Source organism: Phocoena phocoena, chromosome 15, assembly GCF_963924675.1.
Source record: "Phocoena phocoena chromosome 15, mPhoPho1.1, whole genome shotgun sequence".
Classification (NCBI taxonomy): Eukaryota; Metazoa; Chordata; class Mammalia; order Artiodactyla; family Phocoenidae; genus Phocoena; species Phocoena phocoena.
The window spans coordinates 77,708,165-77,731,698 of NC_089233.1; the positions used below are offsets into that span (position 1 = coordinate 77,708,165).

Below are 23,534 nucleotides of genomic sequence, written 5' to 3' on the forward strand. Positions count from 1 at the left end.
AGGGAGGGTGGGAGGGAGGCTCAAGAGGGAGGGGATATGGGGACATATGTATGCATACGGCTGATTCACTTTGTTGTACAACAGAGACTAACACAGTATCGTGAAGCAATTATACTCCAATAAAGATCTATTAAAGAATTAAAAAATAAAATAAATAAGCCACAAAGATATATTGTACAGCACAGGGAATATAGACAGTATTTTATAATTATAAATGGAATATAACTTTTAAAAACTGTGAATCAGTGTGTTGCACACCTGAAACATATAATACTGTACGTCAACTACACTTCAATTAAAAAAAATTTTAATTAAAAAATATGTTTATTATTGATTCATTAACACTAGACTCATGGCCAACAGGACCATAACTCATGCCTGGAGGAAGCTTATCTCCAGGAGCCTCATCACAGCCTTCCTGCACTCAGGGATATGGTCAGTTCCCAGCTCTGTGCTGGGGGCCATGTTAAACAGTGAAACTGCTAACAAAAAACCCCACAAAAATGCAAAAAACGTGGCACTGAGTAGACTGAAAAGGACCCTTGCGTCCGCCTGAGAGCTGAGACAAGAAGGCAGAGCGGGCTTCCCTAGTGGCGCAGTGGTTAAGAATCCGCCTGCCAATGCAGGGGACACGGGTTTGAGCCCTGGTCCGGGAAGATCCCACATGCCGTGGAGCAACTAAGCCCGTGTGCCACAACTACTGAGCCTGCACTCTAGAGCCCGCGAGCCACAACTACTGAAGCCCGCGCACCTAGAGCCCGTGCTCTGCAACAGGAGAAGCCACCGCAATGAGAAGCCCGTGCACCGCAACAAAGAGTAGGCCCCGCTCACCGCAACTAGAGAAAGACTGCACGCAGCAACACAGCCGAAAATAAACCAATCAATAAATTTTTTTTAAAAAGGCAGAGCGTCGCCCCTCTCCACTTCAGTTAGGAACTCACTCGTCAGATGACTCAAACTTTCCACTGCTGTGAATGCGTCCATATAGGGCTCTGAAAGCACCTCGAGTATTGATTTTCGGGTTACAAACAAGTTTTAGTGAGTGGGTGAATTTGCAAATACAGAATCCATAATGAGGATCCACTGTATCTGTCTCTACACGATGCTAGTTGTGCTAGTCCCGAAACTGCTGGATTTCACAAAGCTTCAACGGGCTATAGACCAAAGGCAGGGGTATGGGGGGAGACCCCCAAAACGTCTAGATCCAGTTGTCTGGCTTGGTAGCTCTGATGACAGATAAGTAGGACCACCACATCTGGCCCCAGAGGGGACCTAGTGCCCCTCCCAACTCCCAACTCAATAAGGCAAATCACCGTCCTTGGCTTCGAGCCCTGGAGCAGCTCCTTGTGCCTGCACTGTTTGGGCCAAGCGCTGGCCACCAGGGCAGGGAATTCCCAACACGCCTCCTTCTAAAGGTTACTCAAGGGTTTCCTTCAGGAGGGAAGACAGGCCAGTATCTGCGATCTGGAACTGATTTCCTACCCAAGGACTGGGCTTCGAAGGGTTCAGGAAAATCCCAGACTTGTATGTACAATTTCACATGTATGAGCTCATCTGCATCCTTTACGCTGATCATGCCTAACTCCCGTCAGCTCCTCAAAGGGACCACAGTCAGCACCGGGTTAAGAACACAGGTTAACATGGGGCGGTAACCAGGCGCTCCTGCACCACCACCGGCAGGAATCGTTGAGCCTCGCCTGGGTCATTCAGTGATCCCACCCAAACCAACGACGTGAGCTCCCGCCACCCCCCACCCAGGGGTCCACGCGAGGCTATGAGGTTACAGGGCAAACGGCAGCATCACCCCACAGGGCCCCAGAGCAGACAACGCTTTACCAGCCGAAAAACGTGGATGTCTTGGTTTCTGGTCACCAGATGTGCATTCTTTGCTGTGCATGTAGCTGTCTCCAGCTTGTCCCCCGTCAGCATCCAAACCTGAAATTACCGCATGGAAGGGGTCCCCTTGGTTAGCGTTTGAGGCTAGCCTGTCGCCTGTGTCAGCCGAGTTTCCAAACACATCAAGCTGAACTTGATACGTTCCATTTACCTCCTTGAGGCCTACAATGTCCCCAACGAACCACAGGAAAGGCCCCAGTTCAAGGGCTTCAAGACCTTGGGCGTCTGCCGCTGGTGGCAGGAAAAGCTGGTGTGGCACTTTTGAAAAACTGGCCACATGCTGCAGCAGACGTCGTGAAGCTCAGCCTCTGCCCTCCTAATCCCCGTTCCGGAAACTTTCCTTAAAGCAATAAATAATCTCAAAGAAGGGGAAGGCTGTATGGACGAGGGGTCACTTCCATGTCCCACAGGAAACACTGATTTGTCACGTTCCACAGGGTCTTTCTACACGGCCGGATGCCCCCGAGCAATCTCAGGGGGCTGAACCCTAATTAAAACGCCGACAGTAAACGTGCCAGGTCTTCCTCGCCTCATAACTGAGCACTGTGCGCCTCACTGTGGCAGGCTCAGAGAGGGTGGGTGACTTGCCCAAAGCCACACAGCTAGTTCCTGTCCCGACCAGGCCCAGAACCCAGGTCTTCAGAGTCTAAATGGATGTGCTTCCTACCCTGCTGATTCACCCATTAACCCTCTGCTCCCTCTGCTCCCAGTGGGGAAGTGGGGAGGGGGCCTTAGAGTCATCGGACAAAGGGTATCTTGGCGGCAGGGGAAGCGCAGGAAAGAAAATAACGACAAAGGTTCCCCGAGTGTTCACCGTGCCGGGCACCTGTTAAGTGCTGTGCGTTGTTCCTTCACAGTAACTTTATGAGGTGGGAAACGGAGGCCCAGGCCTCATCCGTCCTGCTGACATCGCCCCGCTCACGGCACTCGTGCCAGATGTGGGCCCAAGGACGCAGCCCAGAGCTGCTCTGGGCAGAGGCAGGCAGCTTAACCTACGTATTTTCAGGAGCTTCTAGCCGATGAGTTTGCCGATCCCTTGCTTGGGTCGGCTGAGATGGAGCCCGCTCCCCAGACACCCTCTACTGGCGTCTCCGGATTAAACTACCAGATATGTATTTTTGGGCCCCAAACAAAAATGTAAATACAGCAGTTTGTTGGGGCAGATGGTCACTCTGTTGGGTGGTCATTCAGTTACCCAGACCAAAAGACAGATTGGTTGGCTGGCCGGACACTCAAAAAGAATATAACAAACACCACAAATGCGCGGGACACAGCTGGTCCTGAGAGCTAAGGAGATGCTCTCGGTCCTGTCTCCATGGAGCCCGGCATGCAGAGGGGAAGCCGGCAGCAAAAGCGGACACACAAGACGTCTTCCACAGCTGTCAAGGACGGGAGGGCTACAGGTCACTGTCCGAGCCCGGTTCCCTGTCACTACTTCCATCCTCGGCCCCGCCTCCCCCCATCTCTAATTTTCACCCTCCGCTGACAGGATCACTGGTCTAAGTCTGGAATTCACTGCCACGTGGCAACCTATTTCAGCAGTGGGTCCAGGCAGGCTCACCCTACCTTGATGCCGGCGTTCCTCAGGGTCTCCAGGGTGGGCCTCACGTCCGCCTGGAGCTGGTCCTCCACCCCTGTCAGGCACAGCAGCTCCATCTCCATCTCCAGGCTCTCGATCACTGTGGCCACTTTGAGGGAACGGTCGTGCACACTCAGCTTGGCCTGGACATAGCGGGCCTGGGACACACCAGGGGACACTGTCACCACTTAGGATGGGGAGGTGCAAGGCGGACCAACTGGCAGTGGGAGCGTCTCATCCCCCACACAGGGCAGGGACCCCAGCACCTGGGTGAACCTCAAAGGGGTGAAACTGAGACCTCCAGCCTCCTTCCCAGTTCATCAGTCCAGACGCTGGAACTGGACAGACCGGAGCTCCACCCTTTGCTCTACACTCACCTGCTGTGCAACTTCTAGCAGGTCACTTAACTTCTCTGAGCCTCAATTGTTTTCCTCCCCGAAGAGGCAATAACGGCCCCAACTTCACTGGGTTTTTACAAGGATTAGTACAACTCGAGACCTCAAAAGACAGTAGATTCTCCCCACACAGCATATGCTCTGTAACCAAGAACTCTTGACCACCAGGTTGTCTAAAGACAAAGTCTTACTTCCAAAGACCATCGACCCAACCCTTCTGCTTATCTCCTCTTTACGGTGTTAACAAAGATACAGCAGTCACAAAGCATATGCCTTTAAAATTGAAAGAAAGGTAGAATTTTATCAGGGCTAGAACTCTCGTTAAATAAAACTTTACAAAGAACTCAAGCACATAAAAGAGACAGACCCAAGCACAGTTTCTCTGGGTGGAGCAGGACAAGGCCCGCAGAAGCCTTTCCCCCAACCTGGTCTCTCTCCCCTTCAGTCACGTGTAAATACATTCATTCAGCTTTGTGCCAGGACTGGGGGTACAACAAGGACCCTCCCCCTGAAGGAACACACAATCCATGGGACGAGATGACAATTAACAAGACATATTTATACTGGAAGCCTTGGCAGTGAAAGTCAATGATCGAGTTCAAATCCAACATTTTTTACAGCTTAAAAAAATTAGGGCTTCAAGAAGGTTTACAATTTCAAATTTGAAGGTTTCATTTCATATTTTTCAGAAGGTTTATAATGACTATCGTAAGTGTTGGGGTACAAGAGCAAACCAGACTGATAAAGTCTCTGCTCTCAAAAAGATTTTATTCCAGAAAGAAGCTATCAAAAATAATCTGAGGGCTTCCCTGGTGGCGCAGTGGTTTAGAGTCCGCCTGTCGATGCAGGGGCCACGGGTTCGTGCCCCGGTCCGGAAAGATCCCACATGCCGCGGAGCAGCTGGGCCCGTGAGCCATGGCCGCTGAGCCTGTGTGTCCGGAGCCTGTGCCCCGCAACGGGAGAGGCCACAACAGTGAGAGGCCCACGTACCGCAAAAAAAAGAATGTGAAAATACGTACATAAAGTCATTACAGCTGGTGATAAATGCAGTGAAGAACGTTCAACAGGGTGACAACGGGGAGTGATGAGGTGGGGCTGCTTTATTTATTTATTTATTTATTTATTTATTTTTTTGGGGGGCTGCTTTAGATGGGGGATCCAGGAAGATTTCTCAGAGGAGGCGGCATTTGAGCTGAGACCCAAAGGAAGTGAGGGAGGGGGGCCTTGGAGCTCTGTGAGGGAGGAGAGTACTAGGCAGAGAGAAGAACCTGGTGTGCTCAGAAATGACGTCAGTCTGGCCAGAGCAGAATGAGGGAGGGGAAGATGGGGAGGTGAGTGGGGCTAAAAAGTAAAAGAAAAGTCACGGAACCACTGACCTCAAAGTCTTGATACTGCTCCTCTGCTAGAGATTTCTTCGCCACCACAAGCACCCGCAGCCCTTCCCGGGCCATGTTTCCACACTGAAAAGCAAACCCTGGTCAGCGGAGAGCCGCACTAAGGGCTCTGTATCCCGGACTCTCTCTGGGGAGGGCTGGAGGCTGAAGTGGATGCCCCTCCCAAGGGGACAGCGCAATGGTAAATCAGAACGCTGCTTTCCCCTAAAGCAGTCTCTCTCAGCAAACCTCCCAAAGGGGTCTCAAAATTTAAGTCAATGCAGTAAGATCTCAGAGACTAATCTGGATTTCTGGCTCATTGGAAAAACTGAACCTTTGACAAGAGCACTTTCCCAAATGACCACAGCCAGTGATACTGAAAGGCGGCTGTTTCCACACGGTCCCACGAAACACAGCTGTCAAGTGAAGAATATTCCAACACGTTCAACACACAAAGTGTGATGCTGTCAGGAAACACATACTGGCCCGTTTCATTCACCTGAGTTACCTGCCTAGCCCCTGTCGGCATTTGGGTTTGTTACTCACTAATTGGAAATATGATATTACTGAACATAAAATGTGAATTCTGCGCCTGGAGATGGGAGATGAAACAGAAACGGCCTGACAGACCGGAGGGTTCCTTCCCTCCCTGCTGCAGCCAATTCCCACATCACAATCCGGGACAAGGCGGCCTGTGACGGGGCCCCATGATGCCCGCCTCCTGGTACCCACACCCTTGTACGTTCACCTGCCCTGAGTGTGCACTGGACCCAGTGCCTTGTTCCTAAGAGACAGAATGTGGCAAAGTGAGGGGAGGTCGTTTCCAAGGTCACTTCTCTCTGTTTCATCTCTCTGTTTCACTTCTCTCTGTTTCATCCACATGGCAAGGAACGTGGCTGCCTCCGGCCTAGAGGCACTGAGGAGCTGAATCCTGCCCATGACCACTAAGTGGGCTGGGAAGTGGGCCCCGCCCCAGCTGAGCCTTCAGATGAGACCCCAGCCTTGGGTGACCCCTTGACCAAAGCCGAAGAGACCCTGAGCTGAGGACCCAGCCAAGCTGTGCCTGGACTGCTGATTCGCAGAAACTGTAAGAAATTACACACGTCCTCCTAAGCTGCTAAGTTTGGGGGTGATTTGTTACATCGCCCCAGAAAACGCATGCAGGGACCCACCTCACTATTCCATGCAAGGGACAGACTCCAGGACACGCGTCCGAGGCCCCGTTTCCACACCCCACGTCACGCTTACCTCTTCCTCCAGCCAGTCGTTGTACTGCACGATGCCAGCCATGACGACATCCGCTCCCTTCATGTAAAACGTAATCTCCCCAGTCGATTCATCCTAGAGGGGGGGCCGGGAGGAATGAACACCCAAGAGGAACACTTGGTTCCGCTCCAGTGGCCGCTTCCCACGAGAGACGCTGCACAAAGTGTACTCAGTGGACGCCAGTGTTTTCTCACTTGGCCGAAGATGAAAAGTGAGAGGGGAGCCTCACTTTGGGGCAAAGGCCACAGAAAACAAGAAAACTCAAAGCATTTGGAAAATCATTAAATGATGAAAGCAAGATCAAAAGGATTGACGAACTCTGTTTTTACAGTTATTACTATTCTAACGGGAACAGACTGACCCTCACACTGTAAGATAATTTTAAATTTATACGCGGGGCTGCCAGTATTGCCAAAATGTGGTCTACCAGCAAGAGTCGGGAAGTAAGATAATTCTCGAGATCAGGGTTTCTCAGCCTCGGCACTGTTAATATTTGGGGCTGGAGAATTCTTTGCCGTGAGGGGGCTGGACTCTGCACTGCATCATCTCCCGCGGCATCCCTAGCCCACTAGATGCCAGCAGCAACCCCCATGGTGACAACCAAAACGTCTCCAGACATTAACAAATGTCCCCTGGGGGACACATTGCCTCAGTTGACAGCTACTGCTCTAGACAACGTGGGACCCTTACGTCTACCTGAGGACTTAGCTAGAGAGCAAAGTACCCAGATTTTCAGTTCACACTGACCAGATTTTCTGGGGAGAGGGTGACATCACAGCACAGACATCAGATGCTTAGACCCGGTACCAGCTCCCAGCTGTGTGCACCTGGACAAGCTACTTCTTTTCTCTAGACCTCAGTTTCCTCCTCTGTAAAACCGGGATCCTAACAACTCTTACCGTATAGCTTGCTGGGGCTTAAACAAGATCATCTACATAGAGCAGGTAGCAAAGGGCCAACATCCACAGAAAACGCTCACCCAGTGTTATTATTCCTGTTGGGGTGACAGTCACTCCTCAAGACCCTCAGTCGCACTGTTTGTAGAAAACAAGGTTTAAGCTGGGGGTCTGAATGGGGGTGGTTTTGCCCCCAGGGGACTTCCGACAATGTCTGGACACATATTTGATTATCTCAACTGGGAGGTGCTACCGGCATCTAGTGGGTGGAGACCAAGGATGCTGCTAACCGGCCTACAATGCACAGGGCGGTCCCTGCAACAGAGAATCATCCCGCCCCAAATGTCAATGGTGCTGAGGCTGAGAAACCCTGGCTTTAAGGAATGACGGTGAAATCGTCAATTCTTATCCCATGACTCTTTCCTCACAGACCTGCATCACAGAGAGGCTGGAGGCAATGGAGATGAGCAAGGCTAACTGAGCACGGCCATCACCACCTTGTGCCTAAATTCTGCTACCCCAGGAAGCCCAGAATGCATGCCTGTAAGCTCTTCATTGAATAGGAAATAAATACCCAAGGTCAAATCAGTGGTATAGTTTCATCTACTAAAGTAACTTCCGAATGCCTCTGATCACGGACAATCTTTCAGAACAACATGCTTACTCATAAAAGCACCCACAGGCCACGAACAGGCACCTGCACTTTAAAAGCATTAGAACAGCATTAGAACTGCAGGCTGCTTCTTTGATGGATTGCATCTATGCTTGCTTGTGACTCGGGCCAAAGATAGCAGTGGGGTCTGAACATGAAAGCATCTGAGGTTTCTTTTTCCTTTCGCCTTCACCCAAATGCTGCTATGGGAAATAACGTCCCCCTCCCCAGCTTCCTCTACTCCAGAAGGGGCTCAAGAGAACTCGGACATCTTGGCCAATATAAATACTGTACCGACTGTCTCCTCCCGTTAGTCATTTCCTCCCACCAAGTTCATCACAAGGTTACTTCGTTCCCATATTATGGCAAGATTATGCTATAAATTTACAGAGATCTGCTGGTTGTGTTGCATTGTTTTGGGGCCTCATCTTTTTCCACTGTGGCCTGACTCTGGCACCTGTTCAAAGGCCTCTTTTATTCAGACAGTGACAAGGGTATGATCTATACCAGTGATCCGACTTCAGCACGCCAAGGGGGAAGGGTGAGGGGAGGGCAGTGGAACATCTTGTAACACAACAAAAACAAAACTGGCGACACAGAGACAAACACGGAAGCCCCGACAAAACCGGCTTCTCTAACCTCACTGACCTTCTCAGAAGAGAGATTCACAGAAAGACCAGACCTTGCTTGGTGAGGGTAAGAAGATGCCGCACAGAACCGTCCATGAGCTCACACATAAGTTTAAGAGCGTTGATGAGCCAGGTGAGAACAAAACTATAACTGTCAACCATCATTAAACCAGGTTGAGAACCATTTTATAACCGAGGGAAAACTTCCTCACATCAGGTAACTGGGCAGTTACTTTCAAACAACAGACAGAAAAGATGGCCACATCAGAAGAGAGTTTCTCAGCCCTGGCACGATGAACATTTGGGGCTGGAACGTTCTTTGGTATGAGGCTGTCCTGACCTCTATCCACTAGATGCCAGTGGCACCACCCTCTGAGCTGCAACAACTAAAAATGTCCCCAGATGTGTCCCCATGTCCCCTGGGGGCAAGATGGCCCCAGGATGAGAATCGTTTCGCGAAAGGAGAACAGTGAGATTCGTGCTAAGTGGAGAGCTAGCTCCACAGCCATGGGCACGGATTTGCACCCTGCAAAACCAAAGATAGAGAGGGAGACAGGTCAGAAAACAAAAATATTAGCAAAATAATATGCATCACATTAAAGACAGCCTAACAAAGATGGACGTGCACAGATTCATTGTTAGTAGTGAGAGATGGAAAACAACCTAAGTATCCAAGAAAGGAATAGTTGATTAAATAATGCTACATTTTTTCAGCAAAACACCATGCCCACATTAAAATCATAAAAATCATGTTTTAATAATATGAGAACATTATTATTCAGTGGAGGGGGTGGGAGTTTTAGAAAGCTTTAGGTGGAGTTTGAAGCCAGTTTTATAAAATTGCGTGTGGCTATTTACACTCATTTATGCTTAGAGAAAAAACTGAAGGGAAATTCCCTGAAAAGGCAAGAATGGTTGTCTTTGGGTGATTAAAATACAGATGAAAGGTTCTGATCCCCTTCTATACATACTTATCTGTTCCCAATGCTGATTTTTCTAAAAACATAATCTGGGAAGGGTGGAGCACTATTGTAAAGTAATGATAGATTTGCCCACCCAACAGTATCCCATACTCCCAGACACAGATCCCGTTCTTGCTGTGAGAAGATACAGGGGTCACATCTCATTAAATGTGATGCATGTCTGGGAATGATAGCCCTTTGCAACTAAAGGAAGGGTGACGCACTCAGCCCACTTATTCTAGAACGGCTGATATCGGGACTATTTGATGATGATTCAACCCTCAAATGACTCCAACATAGACCATGGCCCTAGAACTTGGAAAAATAAAGGCTGGAACAAAATAAAAGCAATTCCATAGTAGATAATGACTCTAATTCCCCAGGAAACACCCACCCACAGGAATCATGTGGCTGCTTCCAGGCCATGGATGTTCCTGACATCAGACATGCACTCAAGATACGGTTTAAAAGCCACGGGGCAGGATAGGTGCAGACCAGTGGGAAAAGCAGCAGCTGCATGGGAAGAAAAGCCCCCATCCCACTCAAAAACTGCCAAGGATGTATGTCTGGTAGAGTCTGAAGACTACTGGCACCGGGGACATAAAAATCCCTTAAAATGTGTCGTTTTCAAGGCACATTCGTACTCTGTGTCACTGGACCATCAGTACTGCAGCTCATGGAGCTGTTTCTAACTTTTACCTGGAGAAACAGCCTCTTCAGTGACTCCCACTTTCCCCACCTCCCGGGGTGTTCACACCCCTGGGTGATCCAGGCCCACCAAGTGGTGGGCTGGACCCAGGGACCTGCTTCTAATAACAGAATAAGGCAAAAGTGAAGGGAGGTCGGTTCTGAGATGACGTGCCTTCTCTCTTGTTCACACTCTCACAGACTCACTTGGGTGAAGCCAGCTGATGTGGGAGCCAGTCTATGGAGAGGCCTGTGGGGCAGTGGATGAGGGTGGCCTCTGGCCAGCAGCTGGTATAGAACTAAAGCCCTCAGCCCAACAACTGCAAGGAACTGACTCTTGCTGACAACACTGATTTCACCTGGCAGTGAATCCTGCCCCGGCTGAACCTTGGATGACTGCAGCCTATGAGAGATCCCGAGGCAGAGGGCCCGGCGAGGCTGCACCCGGACTCCTTGGCCCCCAGAAATCGTCAGATAATACTTCCTGTTGTTTTAAGCCATCACATGCGGGATAATCTGTCACAACGCCATACGTAATTAACACACTGCCCTCAACATTACTGTGGGTGCTCTGTGAGCTTTCCCACATCCCTCTCATCACACCCGAACTCCCAGGGCCTGGCGGTAAAGAGCATGACCTGGGAGCCAGACAGCCTGGGGCAGAAGCCCAGCTCCACCTTTTCTAACTATAGGAACTTAGGGAGGTTTCTTCTTCTCTCTATACCTCAATTTTCTCCTCTGTTAAATGCCAACTGCAATGGTATTACGAGAATTACATGAGTTGCTTTATGCAAATCATTTACAACAGTGACTAGCACCCAATAAGCACCATTTAAATGTTACCTCTGTTATTATTATTGTTCCTAACTCTGTTCCTATTACTAATGCTGCTAGTACTATTACTAATTACTCCTATTACTAATTCTATTATTACTAATTTACTACAATAGGATCTACAACTCTGACCCCTAAGGCATGAAACACTTGTGTAGATAGGGCGGAGGGGATCCTCATTTGTTTAAAAAATGAGAGAGTCGTATTCCAAAGATTCTCATGATCTGGGGCAGCATTTTCTCCAGCCAAGCCAAACAATGTGAAGAACCTTTAAGAACACCAGGGAACCATCTCAATACCAAAATAGGACTGGGACCAAAGTAGTCTGCAATTTTTAAAGCTCCGATGGTTAATTCCGATGATCAGCCAGGTTTTGTTTGTTTGTTTGTTTAGATCTCGTTTTATTTATTTTTGGCCATGCTGGGTCTTCGTTGCTGCGCTCAGGCTTTCTCTAGTTGCGGCGAGCGGGGGCTACTCTTCGCTGCTGTGCGTGCGCGGCTTCTCACTGTGGTGGCTTCTCTTGTTGCGGAGCACGGGTTCTAGGCACGCTGGCTTCAGTAGTTGTGGCATGCTGCTTCAGTAGTTGTGGCACAGGGCTCAGTAGTCGTGGCACATGGGCTTAGTTGCTCTGCGGCATGTGGGATCTTCCCGGACCAGGGCTCGAACCTGTGTCCCCTACATTGGCAGGCAGATTCTTATCCACTGCGCCACCAGGGAAGTCCCTATCAGCCAGGTTTAAGAACTACTGAGCAGAGTGGCTTATGAACACAGGGCTTCCAGGCTTCCCAGAATGGAAAGTGCGAGTAAAAGAGCAAATAGGAAAACAAGGTATTAATTCAGATTGGCAAGATTTTAAAAGTCCGACACTATCAAGTGTTGGTGAGGATGTAGAAAAACAGTGGGACTAAGATTAGTATAAGCACTTTGGAGAAAAAGTTGAAAAAACCTGGTAAAGTTAAAGATGTATACATTCTACCACCCAGCAAGTCCACCTCTGGGTGTAGTCCACAGAAAAACACGGACATATGTACAGTGGAGACTGCAGCAGACAAGGCTACACATGGCAGCGGTCTTTCTATCGGCAAAAAAAGTGGCAATGACCTAAACGTGTATCAAGAGAGAATGGCAACAGACGGAAGGAACTGAGGTATATTTGCACAATGCAATACAACAAGTCAGCTAAGAGAAATAAAGTGGGATTACATGCATCAACATAAATAAAGCTTTTTGTAAAATGTTAAACAAAAATTAGGATGTGGAATAATAATATATATACAATGACATTTTATAGAGAATAAAAACATGAAAACCATAATACATATTATTTACACCCAGTGTGTCTGATAATAGTATTTTAAAATTCATAGGAGTGATAAACCTGGGGTAGGACTGAAGAGGAAGCACATCTAGAAAGGATAGATGGGATTTCAATTGAATGCACGATGTTTTCTTTGTTTAAAAAATTTTTTAAACTATAATACATGCAAAAGTGTGGATCAACACATAAATATAAATTTGAGCAAACGAACTCAAACACAAAAGGGTATCTACTGTACAGTTTCCTTTATATAAAGTTCAAAAAAAGACAAAATCAGTCAGTGGTATAAATGGGACAGTGGTTATATCCTTGTGGGAAGAAAGGATGCAGTAACCAGAAAGGGGTACGAGGGAGCTGCTGGGGTGATGGTGGGAGGGATTCTGTTCCTTGCTCGGGATGCGAACGACACTGTGTTTATTACTTTGTTAACACTTGAGCTGTACACTCCTGAGGTTTGCACTTTTCTCTTTGTATGCTGTACTTCAATAAAAGCTTCAAAAAATATAAAAAGAAAATCTGAAATATTAATGCCAAAATGACGATGTTGAGTGATCACGACACTTTTTTCCAGTAACTTCTGTGACTGTATGAATGAAAAATCATCGAAAATATCTAATTACAAGGGTATCAAGACTATTCAATGGGAAAACAATAGTCTCTGCAGCAAACGGTGCTGGGACGACTCTCCATCCACACACAAAAGAACGACGTTAAAACCCCTAACTCACACCATATATGAAAATAACTCAAAATGGATCAATGATCTAAAGAGATAAAACTACAAAAACTTTTAAAAGAAAACACAGGGGTAAATTTTCATGACCTTAGGTTTAGCAATGGACTCTCAGATGTGACACCAAAGTCAAGAGCAACAGAGGAAAAAAATAAATTGGACAAAATTAGTAACTTCTGTGCATCCAAAGAATTTTATCAAGAAAGCAAAAAGACAAGCTACAGAATGAAAGAAAATATTTGTATGCCATATCTCTGATAAGGATCTAGTATCCAGACTACGTAAAGAACTCTTACAACAATAAAAGACTACCCATTGCAAAAGTGGGCAAACGACTTGAACAGACATGTCTCCAAGGAAGAATACAAGTGGTCAATAAGTATATGAGAAGATGCTCAACATCATTAGCTATTAGGAAAACGCAAATCAAAACCACAATGAAATACCACTTCACAGCAACTAGGACGGCTACAATGAAAAAAAAAAAGGGAAATAACAAGCACTGATGAGGATGTGGAGAAACCAGAAGCTTCATACACTGCTGGTAGAATGTATCAGGCTGGCCAAGAAGTTTGTTCAGGTCCTTCTGTAACATCTTACAGAAGGACCTGAACGAACTTTTTGGCCAACCCTATAAGTGGTGCAGCATTTTGTAGAAAAGTTTGGCGACTCCTCATAAAGTTAAAAGATAGAATTATCCAGCAACTGGGAAACGGACCCAGCAATTCCACTCCTAGGTATCTACTCAAAAGAACTGAAAACAGGGCTTCCCTGGTGGCGCAGTGGTTGAGAGTTCGCCTGCCGATGCAGGGGACATGGGATCGTGCCCCGGTCCGGGAAGATCCCACATGCCGCAGAGCGGCTGGGCCCGTGAGCCATGGCCGCTGAGCCTGCGCGTCCGGAGCCTGTGCTCCACAACGGGAGAGGCCACAACAGTGAGAGGCCCGTGTACCGAAAAAAAAAAAAAGAAGAACTGAAAACAGATGCTCAAATCCTTATACACGAATGTTCATAGCAACACTATTCACAATAGCCAAAAGGTGGAAACAACCCAAATGTCCACTGATGGATGAATGGCTAATCAACATGAAATACTACTCAGTCATAAAAAGGAATGAAGTATGTATATATGCTACAAATGGATGACTCTCTAAAACATTATGCTAAGTGAAAGGAGCCAGATACAGAAGGTCACATATTGTATAGTCCCATTTATATGAAATACCCAGAATAGGTAAATCCTAGAGACAGAAAGGAGACGGGAGGTTTCCAGGGCCTACGGGGAAGAAGGTATGGAGAGTGACCACTTAATAGATACAAGGTTCCCTTTTGCAGTGATGCCAATGTTTCCACCAAAGTGGTGGATGCAAGACACTGTGAATGTACTAAATGCCACTGAATTACACATTTAAATGATTAATTTATGTCATGTGAATGTCACCTCAATAGAAAATAACATTTAATTAAATGAAAGCGTATACAGTGAGAAATGTATTATTACCAAGAAATGCTCAATCTACACTCATTAGACCTTTCACTCTGGAAGTGGGTTAACCAAAAGCTATCCGAGATCCGTCCAACTGATGAACTAATTCTCTTTCTTCTGAGGGAACTAAATCCTCTTGTTAGTCTGAATGACAGGCAATAATACAATAAAGAAAGGGGTAAGAAAGAATGTCCAGCCACAGGGACATACACAGCAGACTTAGGCAGGTTTGGTTTTTTTTTTTAACCATTTTAAATTATAAATAAAAGACAACTCACCCTCACGATGATGCCCATGCGTTTGCTTTCGTAGGTGAAAGGGAAGATCTGCAAGATGGTGAAGTTCAGGATCTGGTCACCAGGGGTCCTCAGCTGCATGGAAGACTGGTCACGGCCCACCAGTGTTAAGCCCACACTTTCGGTCCACTGCACCAGGGCCACCTAAATGTGACAAGGGTCGAAGGTCAGATACACAGCCGAGGATCCTGGTTCACAGGTCAAGCAAATGAACATAAAGGTGGATGGGGGAGCAGAGACAGGTGAGGCTGAGCAGGGCCTGCATCCCTGGAGGAGGTCGTGCTGGCCGGTGACAGCCCCGCCCCCGCCCCTCTAGGCCTGCGGGAGGGGGGGCTCCGCGCTCATAGCTGCCCGTCTCTCCTGGGCCCTAAAGCAGGCCACGCGCCAGAGCTGTGGCAGAGAGAACCGCACAGGCTCAAGGATCACCACAACCAGAGATCACGTCTGGAAGGAGCAACACCAGGCCAGGCCAACCACAAACATGGGGAAGCCAGGAGCACGACGCCGGGGTGGGGCGACTCACCTCCAGGCTCCCTGTTAAACTCACACACACTCAGCCAGGAGGGCATCTACAGCAGTGCTCGACTGGGCAGCTCCGCCCCCCAAGGGGCACATGGCAACGTCTGGGGACAGTTTGGGCTTCACAGCAGAGGAGGGGGTGGATATTTTCTACTGACATCTCGTGGGTGGAGGCCAGGGATTCTGCTAAACATCCTACAACACACAGGACAGCCCCCATGACAGAGAATCACCCCACCCCACATGGCAGGCAGTACTGACGGGGAGAACGCTGGTCTGTACAGATGAGGAAACTGAGGCTTGCGGAAGCTCATTAAGTTGCCTGAGGTGATGCTCCGGGGCAACGGCCGGCTAGGCAGGAACCTGGATCCTCCACCACCCGCTACACTTCCTAGGACCACGGTTCTGTCACCAGCTGGAATCTTCTCACAGCCCGAGCAAGGTTTGCTTCACTTCCAGTCAAAGGCATGGAGGATGCAAATTCCAAGACAGGGGCCAGACCAGTGGGAACTGCGGCAGGCAGGAGCCAGTGCCCCCTCTGAAGGAGGCTGCCCCGCGGGAATGCGGACCCAGGGTGGCCAGAGCTTCCAGTTTCTCAAGAAAAACCAGAAATCTGACCTTGTCCCTGAGATCTCTAACTTTTCAATGTAAGCCACTAAGCCGCACGTTTTAAGCGCCCCTAAAACACGTCTACAGATGAATCTGGTCTGGGGTCTTCAAGGAAAGAAGGAAATAGGAGTGGAAAAGGCGGGGACAGAAGGGGGAGCTGGGGAGGGGAGACCACCAAGCCCTCACCGCCACTGCCACAGGAAGGGGGCTGCGCCATGGGGTGGGGGGGAGACAGGGGTAAGTACAAAGAGCCTACAGCGTACAAACCACAACCACAAGGTCTTCGTGTTTACTTGTCAGCACAGCCCATGGAGGCAGGAAGTACCAAGCAGCTCTACCCGACGGACGAAGAAACAGAGTCAGAGAGGCCAGGTGAGCTGTTCTCGGCGGGCAGCTACCATGGGCTGAGATGAGATCGAATCCTGTGTCTAGCTGACCCAAGTAGCCCAAGGGAAAGTGCCAATCCCGGGCCATCCAATGCCTGTTCTCTAAACACGGGTGCACACACATCAGTGCATCCTTAGTGGGTGTGCCCGGTCACCCGACTCACTGTCACCGTTAGAAAGTTGACGGGGGGCATGGCAGGCATAGTAACAGCCCCCAAAGGTGCCCACCTCCTAATCCCCACTGACCTCCACCTCCAAAAGAAAGGGCTAATCAAGTTTGGTTTTGTTTGTTTTGCTACTAACCTTCATAAGTCTTTGGAAACTCATTCATATAGTTGTTTCATCTAATCACTCTGAATTTCAATATGGCCTGTCCTATCTGCTAACAATCTTCTTTCCAAGTTTAAAATGAACAAATCAGTAAACACTGATATCAATTTAAAAATCCCATCCATATAAATATTAAAAACTTTGGGTACATGCACTAAAACGCTTATAGGATGATACACATGAAGAGAAATTACTTCACTCTTCTCTCTATATACTACTGAAATATTTTAGTGTGTACACGCACTTCTTTTATTTAGTTATTTATTTATTTAGCGGTACATGGGCCTCTCACTGTTGTGGCCTCTCCCATTGCGGAGCACAGGCTCCAGACGCGCAGGCTCAGCGGCCATGGCTCACAGGCCCAGCCGCTCCGCGGCATGTGGGATCTTCCCAGACCGGGGCACGAACCCGTGTCCCCTGCATCGGCAGGCGAACTCTCAACCACTGCGCCACCAGGGAAGCCCCATCTTTTATTTTTAATATTTTTAATTTTAATTAAGTAAATAAATATCCCAACACAATACGAGATTATTACAAATACGTAGCTTGACTAAATTTACATCCTCCTCTACATACCAGTTTAGTAACAAAGAAAAAGGAAATTCTTCTTCGGATGCTTTCCAACACGACCGCCAGGGAAAAGATTTTTTCATCCTTGCTTTTAAACAGCTGTTGTTTCACCCCTTAAAAACATATTTAATTGCTCTGAAAAGATGTGAAGAGTCTGTAATACTGGGCTTCAAGGAGATACACTAATTCCCCCAAAGCCTGTTCTTAACTTCAATCAAGAAAGGATCTGAAACTCCAGAACGGGAAGTGGCTTTCAGGGCCGTAGAGGCAGTTCTGGCCTTGGCCAGCCTGGGTCCCCCTGCCGCGGACCCCACAGGACTGTGTTGGAGGGGAAGTTGAACCATGAACACAGCGACAAGTGTTCCCGGGGAAGCATGAATTACAGCTGAATGGAAACATCTTCTAACCATGCTTTCTTCTACTGCAAACCCCTCGAGGGAGTTAAGGAACCTACTTTGACTGTGCTGGTTGCCCCACCTCCCATCTCCCACCCCTTGGGTCCAAGGTCCTAATCAAAACCTCATAAGTCCCCTTGGGGGCTGATTCCAACAGGATATGAGCCCTGCAGGGGAGCCTTTCTTTCTCACCTTACACTCCCTTATTCCAACTTTAACATTAAGTCAGCTTTAATTTAAAGCTGCTTTCTACCACAACATATAAAATCCCCCAGGTCCTACTGAGAAGAGAGCAGTTTAGAACTGGGGAGCTCACTAACCCTTCTCAACAGCAGCGGGGACAAACATTTCAGCGGTCAGGTGGGACGACTCCATTCCTTCCTGAAACAAGATGATGTAAATGAGGCTACTTCTGCTAGAGGGTCTGAGCTTCAATTCAAAGGAATCATCCTGTATTGCCAAATCAGAAAGGATTTCAGGGTCTTTTTTTTCTTTCTTACAGCCGCACTACACCGCAGGTGGGATCTTAGTTCCCTGACCAGGGATCAAACCCGCACCCCCCTGTAGTGGAAGCGTGGAGTCTTAACCACTGGACCGCCAGGGAAGTCCACAATCTCAGGGTCTTGAGCCTCGCTGTCCTTAACAGCCAGAGCTGGGGTCTCAGGGGGCGTCGGGTCAGACTACCCGGAGGTCAGAAGAGCAGCAGAAAAAGAAACCTCGTAAAAGGTAAATGAATGAACAAATAAATGAGAGGCAAAAGCAAACGCTAGAAACCAAGAAAGGGCCGGAGCGGGGGATCTGGGCTCCACGAGTCAGCTGTGCGTCTGGTTTGGGTCAGAAAATTAAAAAAAGAGCCTCCTACTCCACCCTTCTGCCTCCAAAAAAAAAAGCCCATCTGAAGAATTCTTGTCAGAGCTGTCCATGAAAGGGCTTTTTCATCATTTGTTGGTCAGCAATGAACCACCTGTGACAAGCTTTAATAATCTTCCCTTTGTACCTGGGAATGTGTGCTTGGGAATTATGCCAGACAGGCTAAAGAGCCTTGAATTCCTGTCAAAAGCAGGATGCATATGAAATACAAGAACATGCATGAATCTGCCATCTGATTAAAACGGTGCTTTGGGGGCATTCAATCAGATAAACACCCAGGCTTACAAAGAACGGCCAGTCTGCCTGAAGCCAGGCCTTTCAAGCTTATAAATACCCACAGACCTAGGTATTCTTTACTTTATTAAGAAATAGGCTCCAAAATGTGCCACATGGTGGTTTGCAGGTTTGAACGCCAACAGGAGCAGGGCAGGCAGCGGACCGGGGCAGGGCCGGCCACCTAGGGACAGGGCTTGGGGGAGGGGGCTAACGGCTGCCAGGTGGAAACTGGGCCCAGTCTTTCCAGATCTGATCTTTCTCAGGAGAAGCTGATTTTTATAGAACACTGAGTGATTTTTAAATATTGCTGCTTTTCTTTTAAACACAGCATGGAGCAAACAAAAAACAGCCTGCTACATTTTTTTTTTTTTTTGCGGTACGCAGGCCTTTCACCGGTGTGGCCTCTCCCGCTGCGGAGCACAGACTCCAGACGTGCAGGCTCAGCGGCCATGGCTCACGGGCCCAGCCGCTCCGCGGCATGTGGGATCTTCCCGGACCAGGGCACGAACCCGCGTCCCCTGCATCGGCAGGCGGACTCTCAACCACTGCGCCACCAGGGAAGCCCCAGCCTGCTACTTTTAAGCATCAGTGGACAAGGTGGTAGAATAAAAAGCCACTCCCTGATCCGAATTTCCTGATCCTATACTTGAAATTCAGCCTCTTGGGACTTAACTCTGCTAAAAACAAGTATTTGAAAAGGAAGAATGGCATCATCTCCATAAAAGTTTAGCCACTTAGAAACGACTATTTACTTAAGTCCATTCTGGACCAATACTAATGTGATACGGGACAGGACTTTTGCATGTATGGCCGCAGATGAGCTAATACCAAGGAAGGCTCATTTGACAGTTTTCTACAGTGCCCCCAAAATCCCATAGTCCTGCCTGACACAGGACCCCTATCTTCTGAGCAACCAAAATCTTCTTTCAAAATTCTACCCCAGTGGTTAATATATAACATTGATGGAGGATTTTTTCCTTAAGTTCCCGACCGCTGTTCTTTGACCTCACCCTCAGGTCCAAGGCCCTGGCAACGTGATGGTAGAGCCCCACCAGCCTCCTAAATCTCTCTGGGTCAACACTCCACACTCCATCGTGCACACAGCTGAATGCTGGCATTGTCTGAAGCCTGGAGCTGAGGCTCAGACACGAGGAGGCATTCAGGGGACCGACAGGGATGTGGTTATGGAGGAAAAAGAAACCCCAAGGCTGCAAAGGGACGGGAGATTGCCAGCCCCCCCTCAAGGCCACAGGCTTACCTTTCCCCAACGGTTTTTATCCTCATTCTTTACAACAGCGTTAAGAAAATGCAAAATGAGACAACTGAGACCTTTCATGCATGCTGAGAGATGTACAGAGAGACTGAATGAGCGAGGCTCTCCATCATGACATTATTTACGACAGCCACAAGTGGGGGACAACCTAAATGTTACGCTTGGGAGACAGAGAAAATAATCTGTGGTGTATCTAAGTAGCAGAATATAGAGCAGCCACTAGGAATATTCTTACTATAGTTACCGGAAAGGGATAATGCAAGGGAACAAATCAAGGTCATCGAACATATATCGTATATATACAGAAGAGAAATAGGCAGGAAAAACACCAAAACATTTTTGGCTTTTCTTTCCTGTCATTTTTTTTCTTTTTCTATAACAAGCTAATGTTACTCTTATAATTAGTGCGGGGGTGGGGGGGAGATTAAAAATAAAATCTGCTTCTAGATTAGCTGTACCTTCACTATACCCCTTTTTCTTATATCACCCCTGTCTGCATTACTCCCAGCTTCTGACATTCTAATGGATGCAGGAATGCTCTCCATCTACAGACTCACGTCTGGAGGAGAGACCCACTCGCTCTTCGCCCAACTCTCACGGCCACTTGCAAGGGGGCCATTTCAAGGTTACTGTGGACTAGCGCAGAAACACATCCTTTTTGGTTTTCCCTTCTAAGGGCTGGATCCTGAAGAGACGGACGGTGAAGGCAAGACGCTCAGAAGGTAGGCTTCTGGGGTCTGGCAGAAGACGGTTATTATCACCAAGCCTGGAAGCTTATAAGATGAGAAAAGAGGGAAGGGACACACACAAAAGGTGCCACTGAGTTTTGGAGATCCCAGACACAACACTGGCTCAGTGCATGTGTCCCAAGGGGACCGGAGTGGGTAAAAATAATTGGGCACTCTGGAACTTCACCCAGGATCCGCCCTGAGCTCCCCAAATGCGAGTGCTTCACTGTCTACAGCACTTGTGAGTTGACAAAGCACCTTCAAGCCATCATGCCATGGGTAGTGACGTGGTCCTATGGGGTTACGAGCCCCACCTCTGGACATGGGCTGCGGGTTTTAATCTCGCCAGCCGTGTGACCTTGGGAATATTCCTTAGCCAATCTATGCCTCATTTGCAAACAGCACGATCACAGTAATTCCGGGTGGTAAGGGATGCCCGTAACGCGGTGCCTGGAACAGAGCAGATAAGCAACAGGTGACCCCTTCTTACCACTGGCAGCATCACCGCTCCCCTCACTGCTCCCTCGCTTCTCTACGGGCCATGAGCTCCGTGTGATGTTATCAGCCCCTCTCTACCTACGAGGAGGCTGAGTGCGGCTTACAATCACACCGCTAATCAAGTCCGCCCTGGCAGTGACACACGACCCGCAGCTGCACTGCGGGGTAAGGAGGGGTAGCGCGATGCCCCCATCTTTCAGAAAAATTAGTGGAAATGAAGGTCTTGAAATGCCACTGCGAGATGACAGAACACACAGCAACCCAACATTTTAGCAAAACTCAGCTGACGTCTCACACAGCGACACCACACACACGGACATGCTTTAGAAGGATGAGTAACGCAAAGCAAGGTGCAAAACTTTATCTATAATTTACAATTGTGCTCTTAAATTTTTTAAATAGGTTAATAATTAAAGGGTGAGGAAAATTCTAATGTATGCAAAGAATTATCTCTGCAAAGGTACTCAGATATTGAGAACAGTGGGCGGCTCCGAGGCAGAGGTCAGGGGAGGGGCCCTGTGTAGAGACTGTGAGAAAGGAGGGGGCGGGGTGCCTCAGGGGAAGATGGAGATAGACTTCTCGCACTGCACCCTGAGCAGGGGTGGCCACACAGAACATCCTACACATTACCCAGAACTTGTAACTAAGGGTTCTGAAATCACTGAGTTACTCAAGGCACAGCCACATACAGCAGGCCACTTTCATTTACACTCACACACACGCACACACACCCATGCACATCCACACGCCACACACGCTCTAACAGCAGCCGTGCACACATCACGTGCACATGTGTTCACACCCACACTCGTGCACATATGTACACGTGCCCACATGCACGCGCACACACACGCACGTACACATAAACCCTACAGGACCATGAAAACCATCTGGCTTTCTCAAGGACATGACTTAACCCACTTCACCCTCCTTCCCTCCTCGTACTATAGTGTGATTCTGTACCAGAGAAACATACAACTGTAATTCTACATATATGCCCACATTTAGGAAAAATCTGGGTAACTCTACACCCGAACGTAAACAGTGGTTATCACTACCTAGTGAAAATTACAGGTTATGTTTATCAACTTCTTTAGACAAATGAACGAGTCCCAGGGTGGATTCTATCTGCTCGGAGGAGAGCACTTCCTTGACCACTCACGCCAAGAAGGACACGTTAAGAGTTGTATCACAGTGACCCCCCCTCCACTGCACCCCACCTCCAACACTGCCAAATATCCTGCAAACGATGGGATGCTGTCAGGGCTGAAGCCTGCTCGCCCCAGCATCTTAGGACCACTTCTCTCTGGCCAGATTACATCTATCTCATTTCCCCTGGGAGTTTACTGTACAGGCAGGGGGTTGGGGGTGGGGGTGGGGGTGGGGGCAGTGCCCCCCAGGCCGTAATCAATAGCTGAATACAGACACTTCAAGGCTTCCCAGGCGGAATGTGCACAGGAAACAAATTTAGGAAATCCTGCTTTCTGTTACAGGAAATGAATCCTAGGCCAACTGGTAGAAATTACTCCAGGAGCTCCACAGTAAAGAGGACACTGGCTTCTGTATGTATTCCATCAACTGACCTTGCCCGCACCAGCCAGGTTTTATTGATATAGAATTTCAAAGGTAGGATTCTAGACCCAGCCACTCCTACATGGAATCCCACAGGGATCTGGAAACAGTACAGCTTTCTGAAAGATTTCACTGGAACTAGATTTAACCTATTTTCTGTCAGACGGTATATTTACATAAACAGATTTATATTTTGAGGTACGCATCTTTTGAAGTAGTTTAAAAGGCTGGTGAGTAAAATATTAACAGTCGTTATACCTTCAGTTAGTAGGACTATGGTTTACTTTTTTTTCTTCTCTACATTTTCATATATTCTATCATAAACATGAAATGACTGTGTAATAAAAAAAATAAATAAAGCTGTGGGGAAAAGGAAACCAAGAAAGTAACACCGACCTCTGTGAAGACACCAAAGACCAAAAGAAAATACCTTTTTTTAAAAAAGAGCAAACTGCTACTCAGAATCTTAGAAAAACAAAACAAATCTGAATCCAAAGGCAATTAAT

The 23,534-nt window shown here is 48.0% G+C and overlaps 1 protein-coding gene across 1 annotated transcript in view; it reads right to left on the reverse strand.

Moving 5' to 3' along the window:
* ATP9A (ATPase phospholipid transporting 9A (putative)) overlaps positions 1–23,534 on the reverse strand; it is a 130,688-nt gene that overhangs the window by 21,090 nt on the left and 86,064 nt on the right. Inside the window, exons 15-19 of the mRNA XM_065892099.1 lie at positions 14,985–15,146; positions 6,492–6,584; positions 5,247–5,330; positions 3,463–3,633; positions 1,837–1,935 (exon numbers count right to left, since the gene is read on the reverse strand). Coding sequence (XP_065748171.1) covers positions 1,837–1,935; positions 3,463–3,633; positions 5,247–5,330; positions 6,492–6,584; positions 14,985–15,146 — 609 coding nt within the window. The remainder of the gene's footprint in view (positions 1–1,836; positions 1,936–3,462; positions 3,634–5,246; positions 5,331–6,491; positions 6,585–14,984; positions 15,147–23,534) is intronic.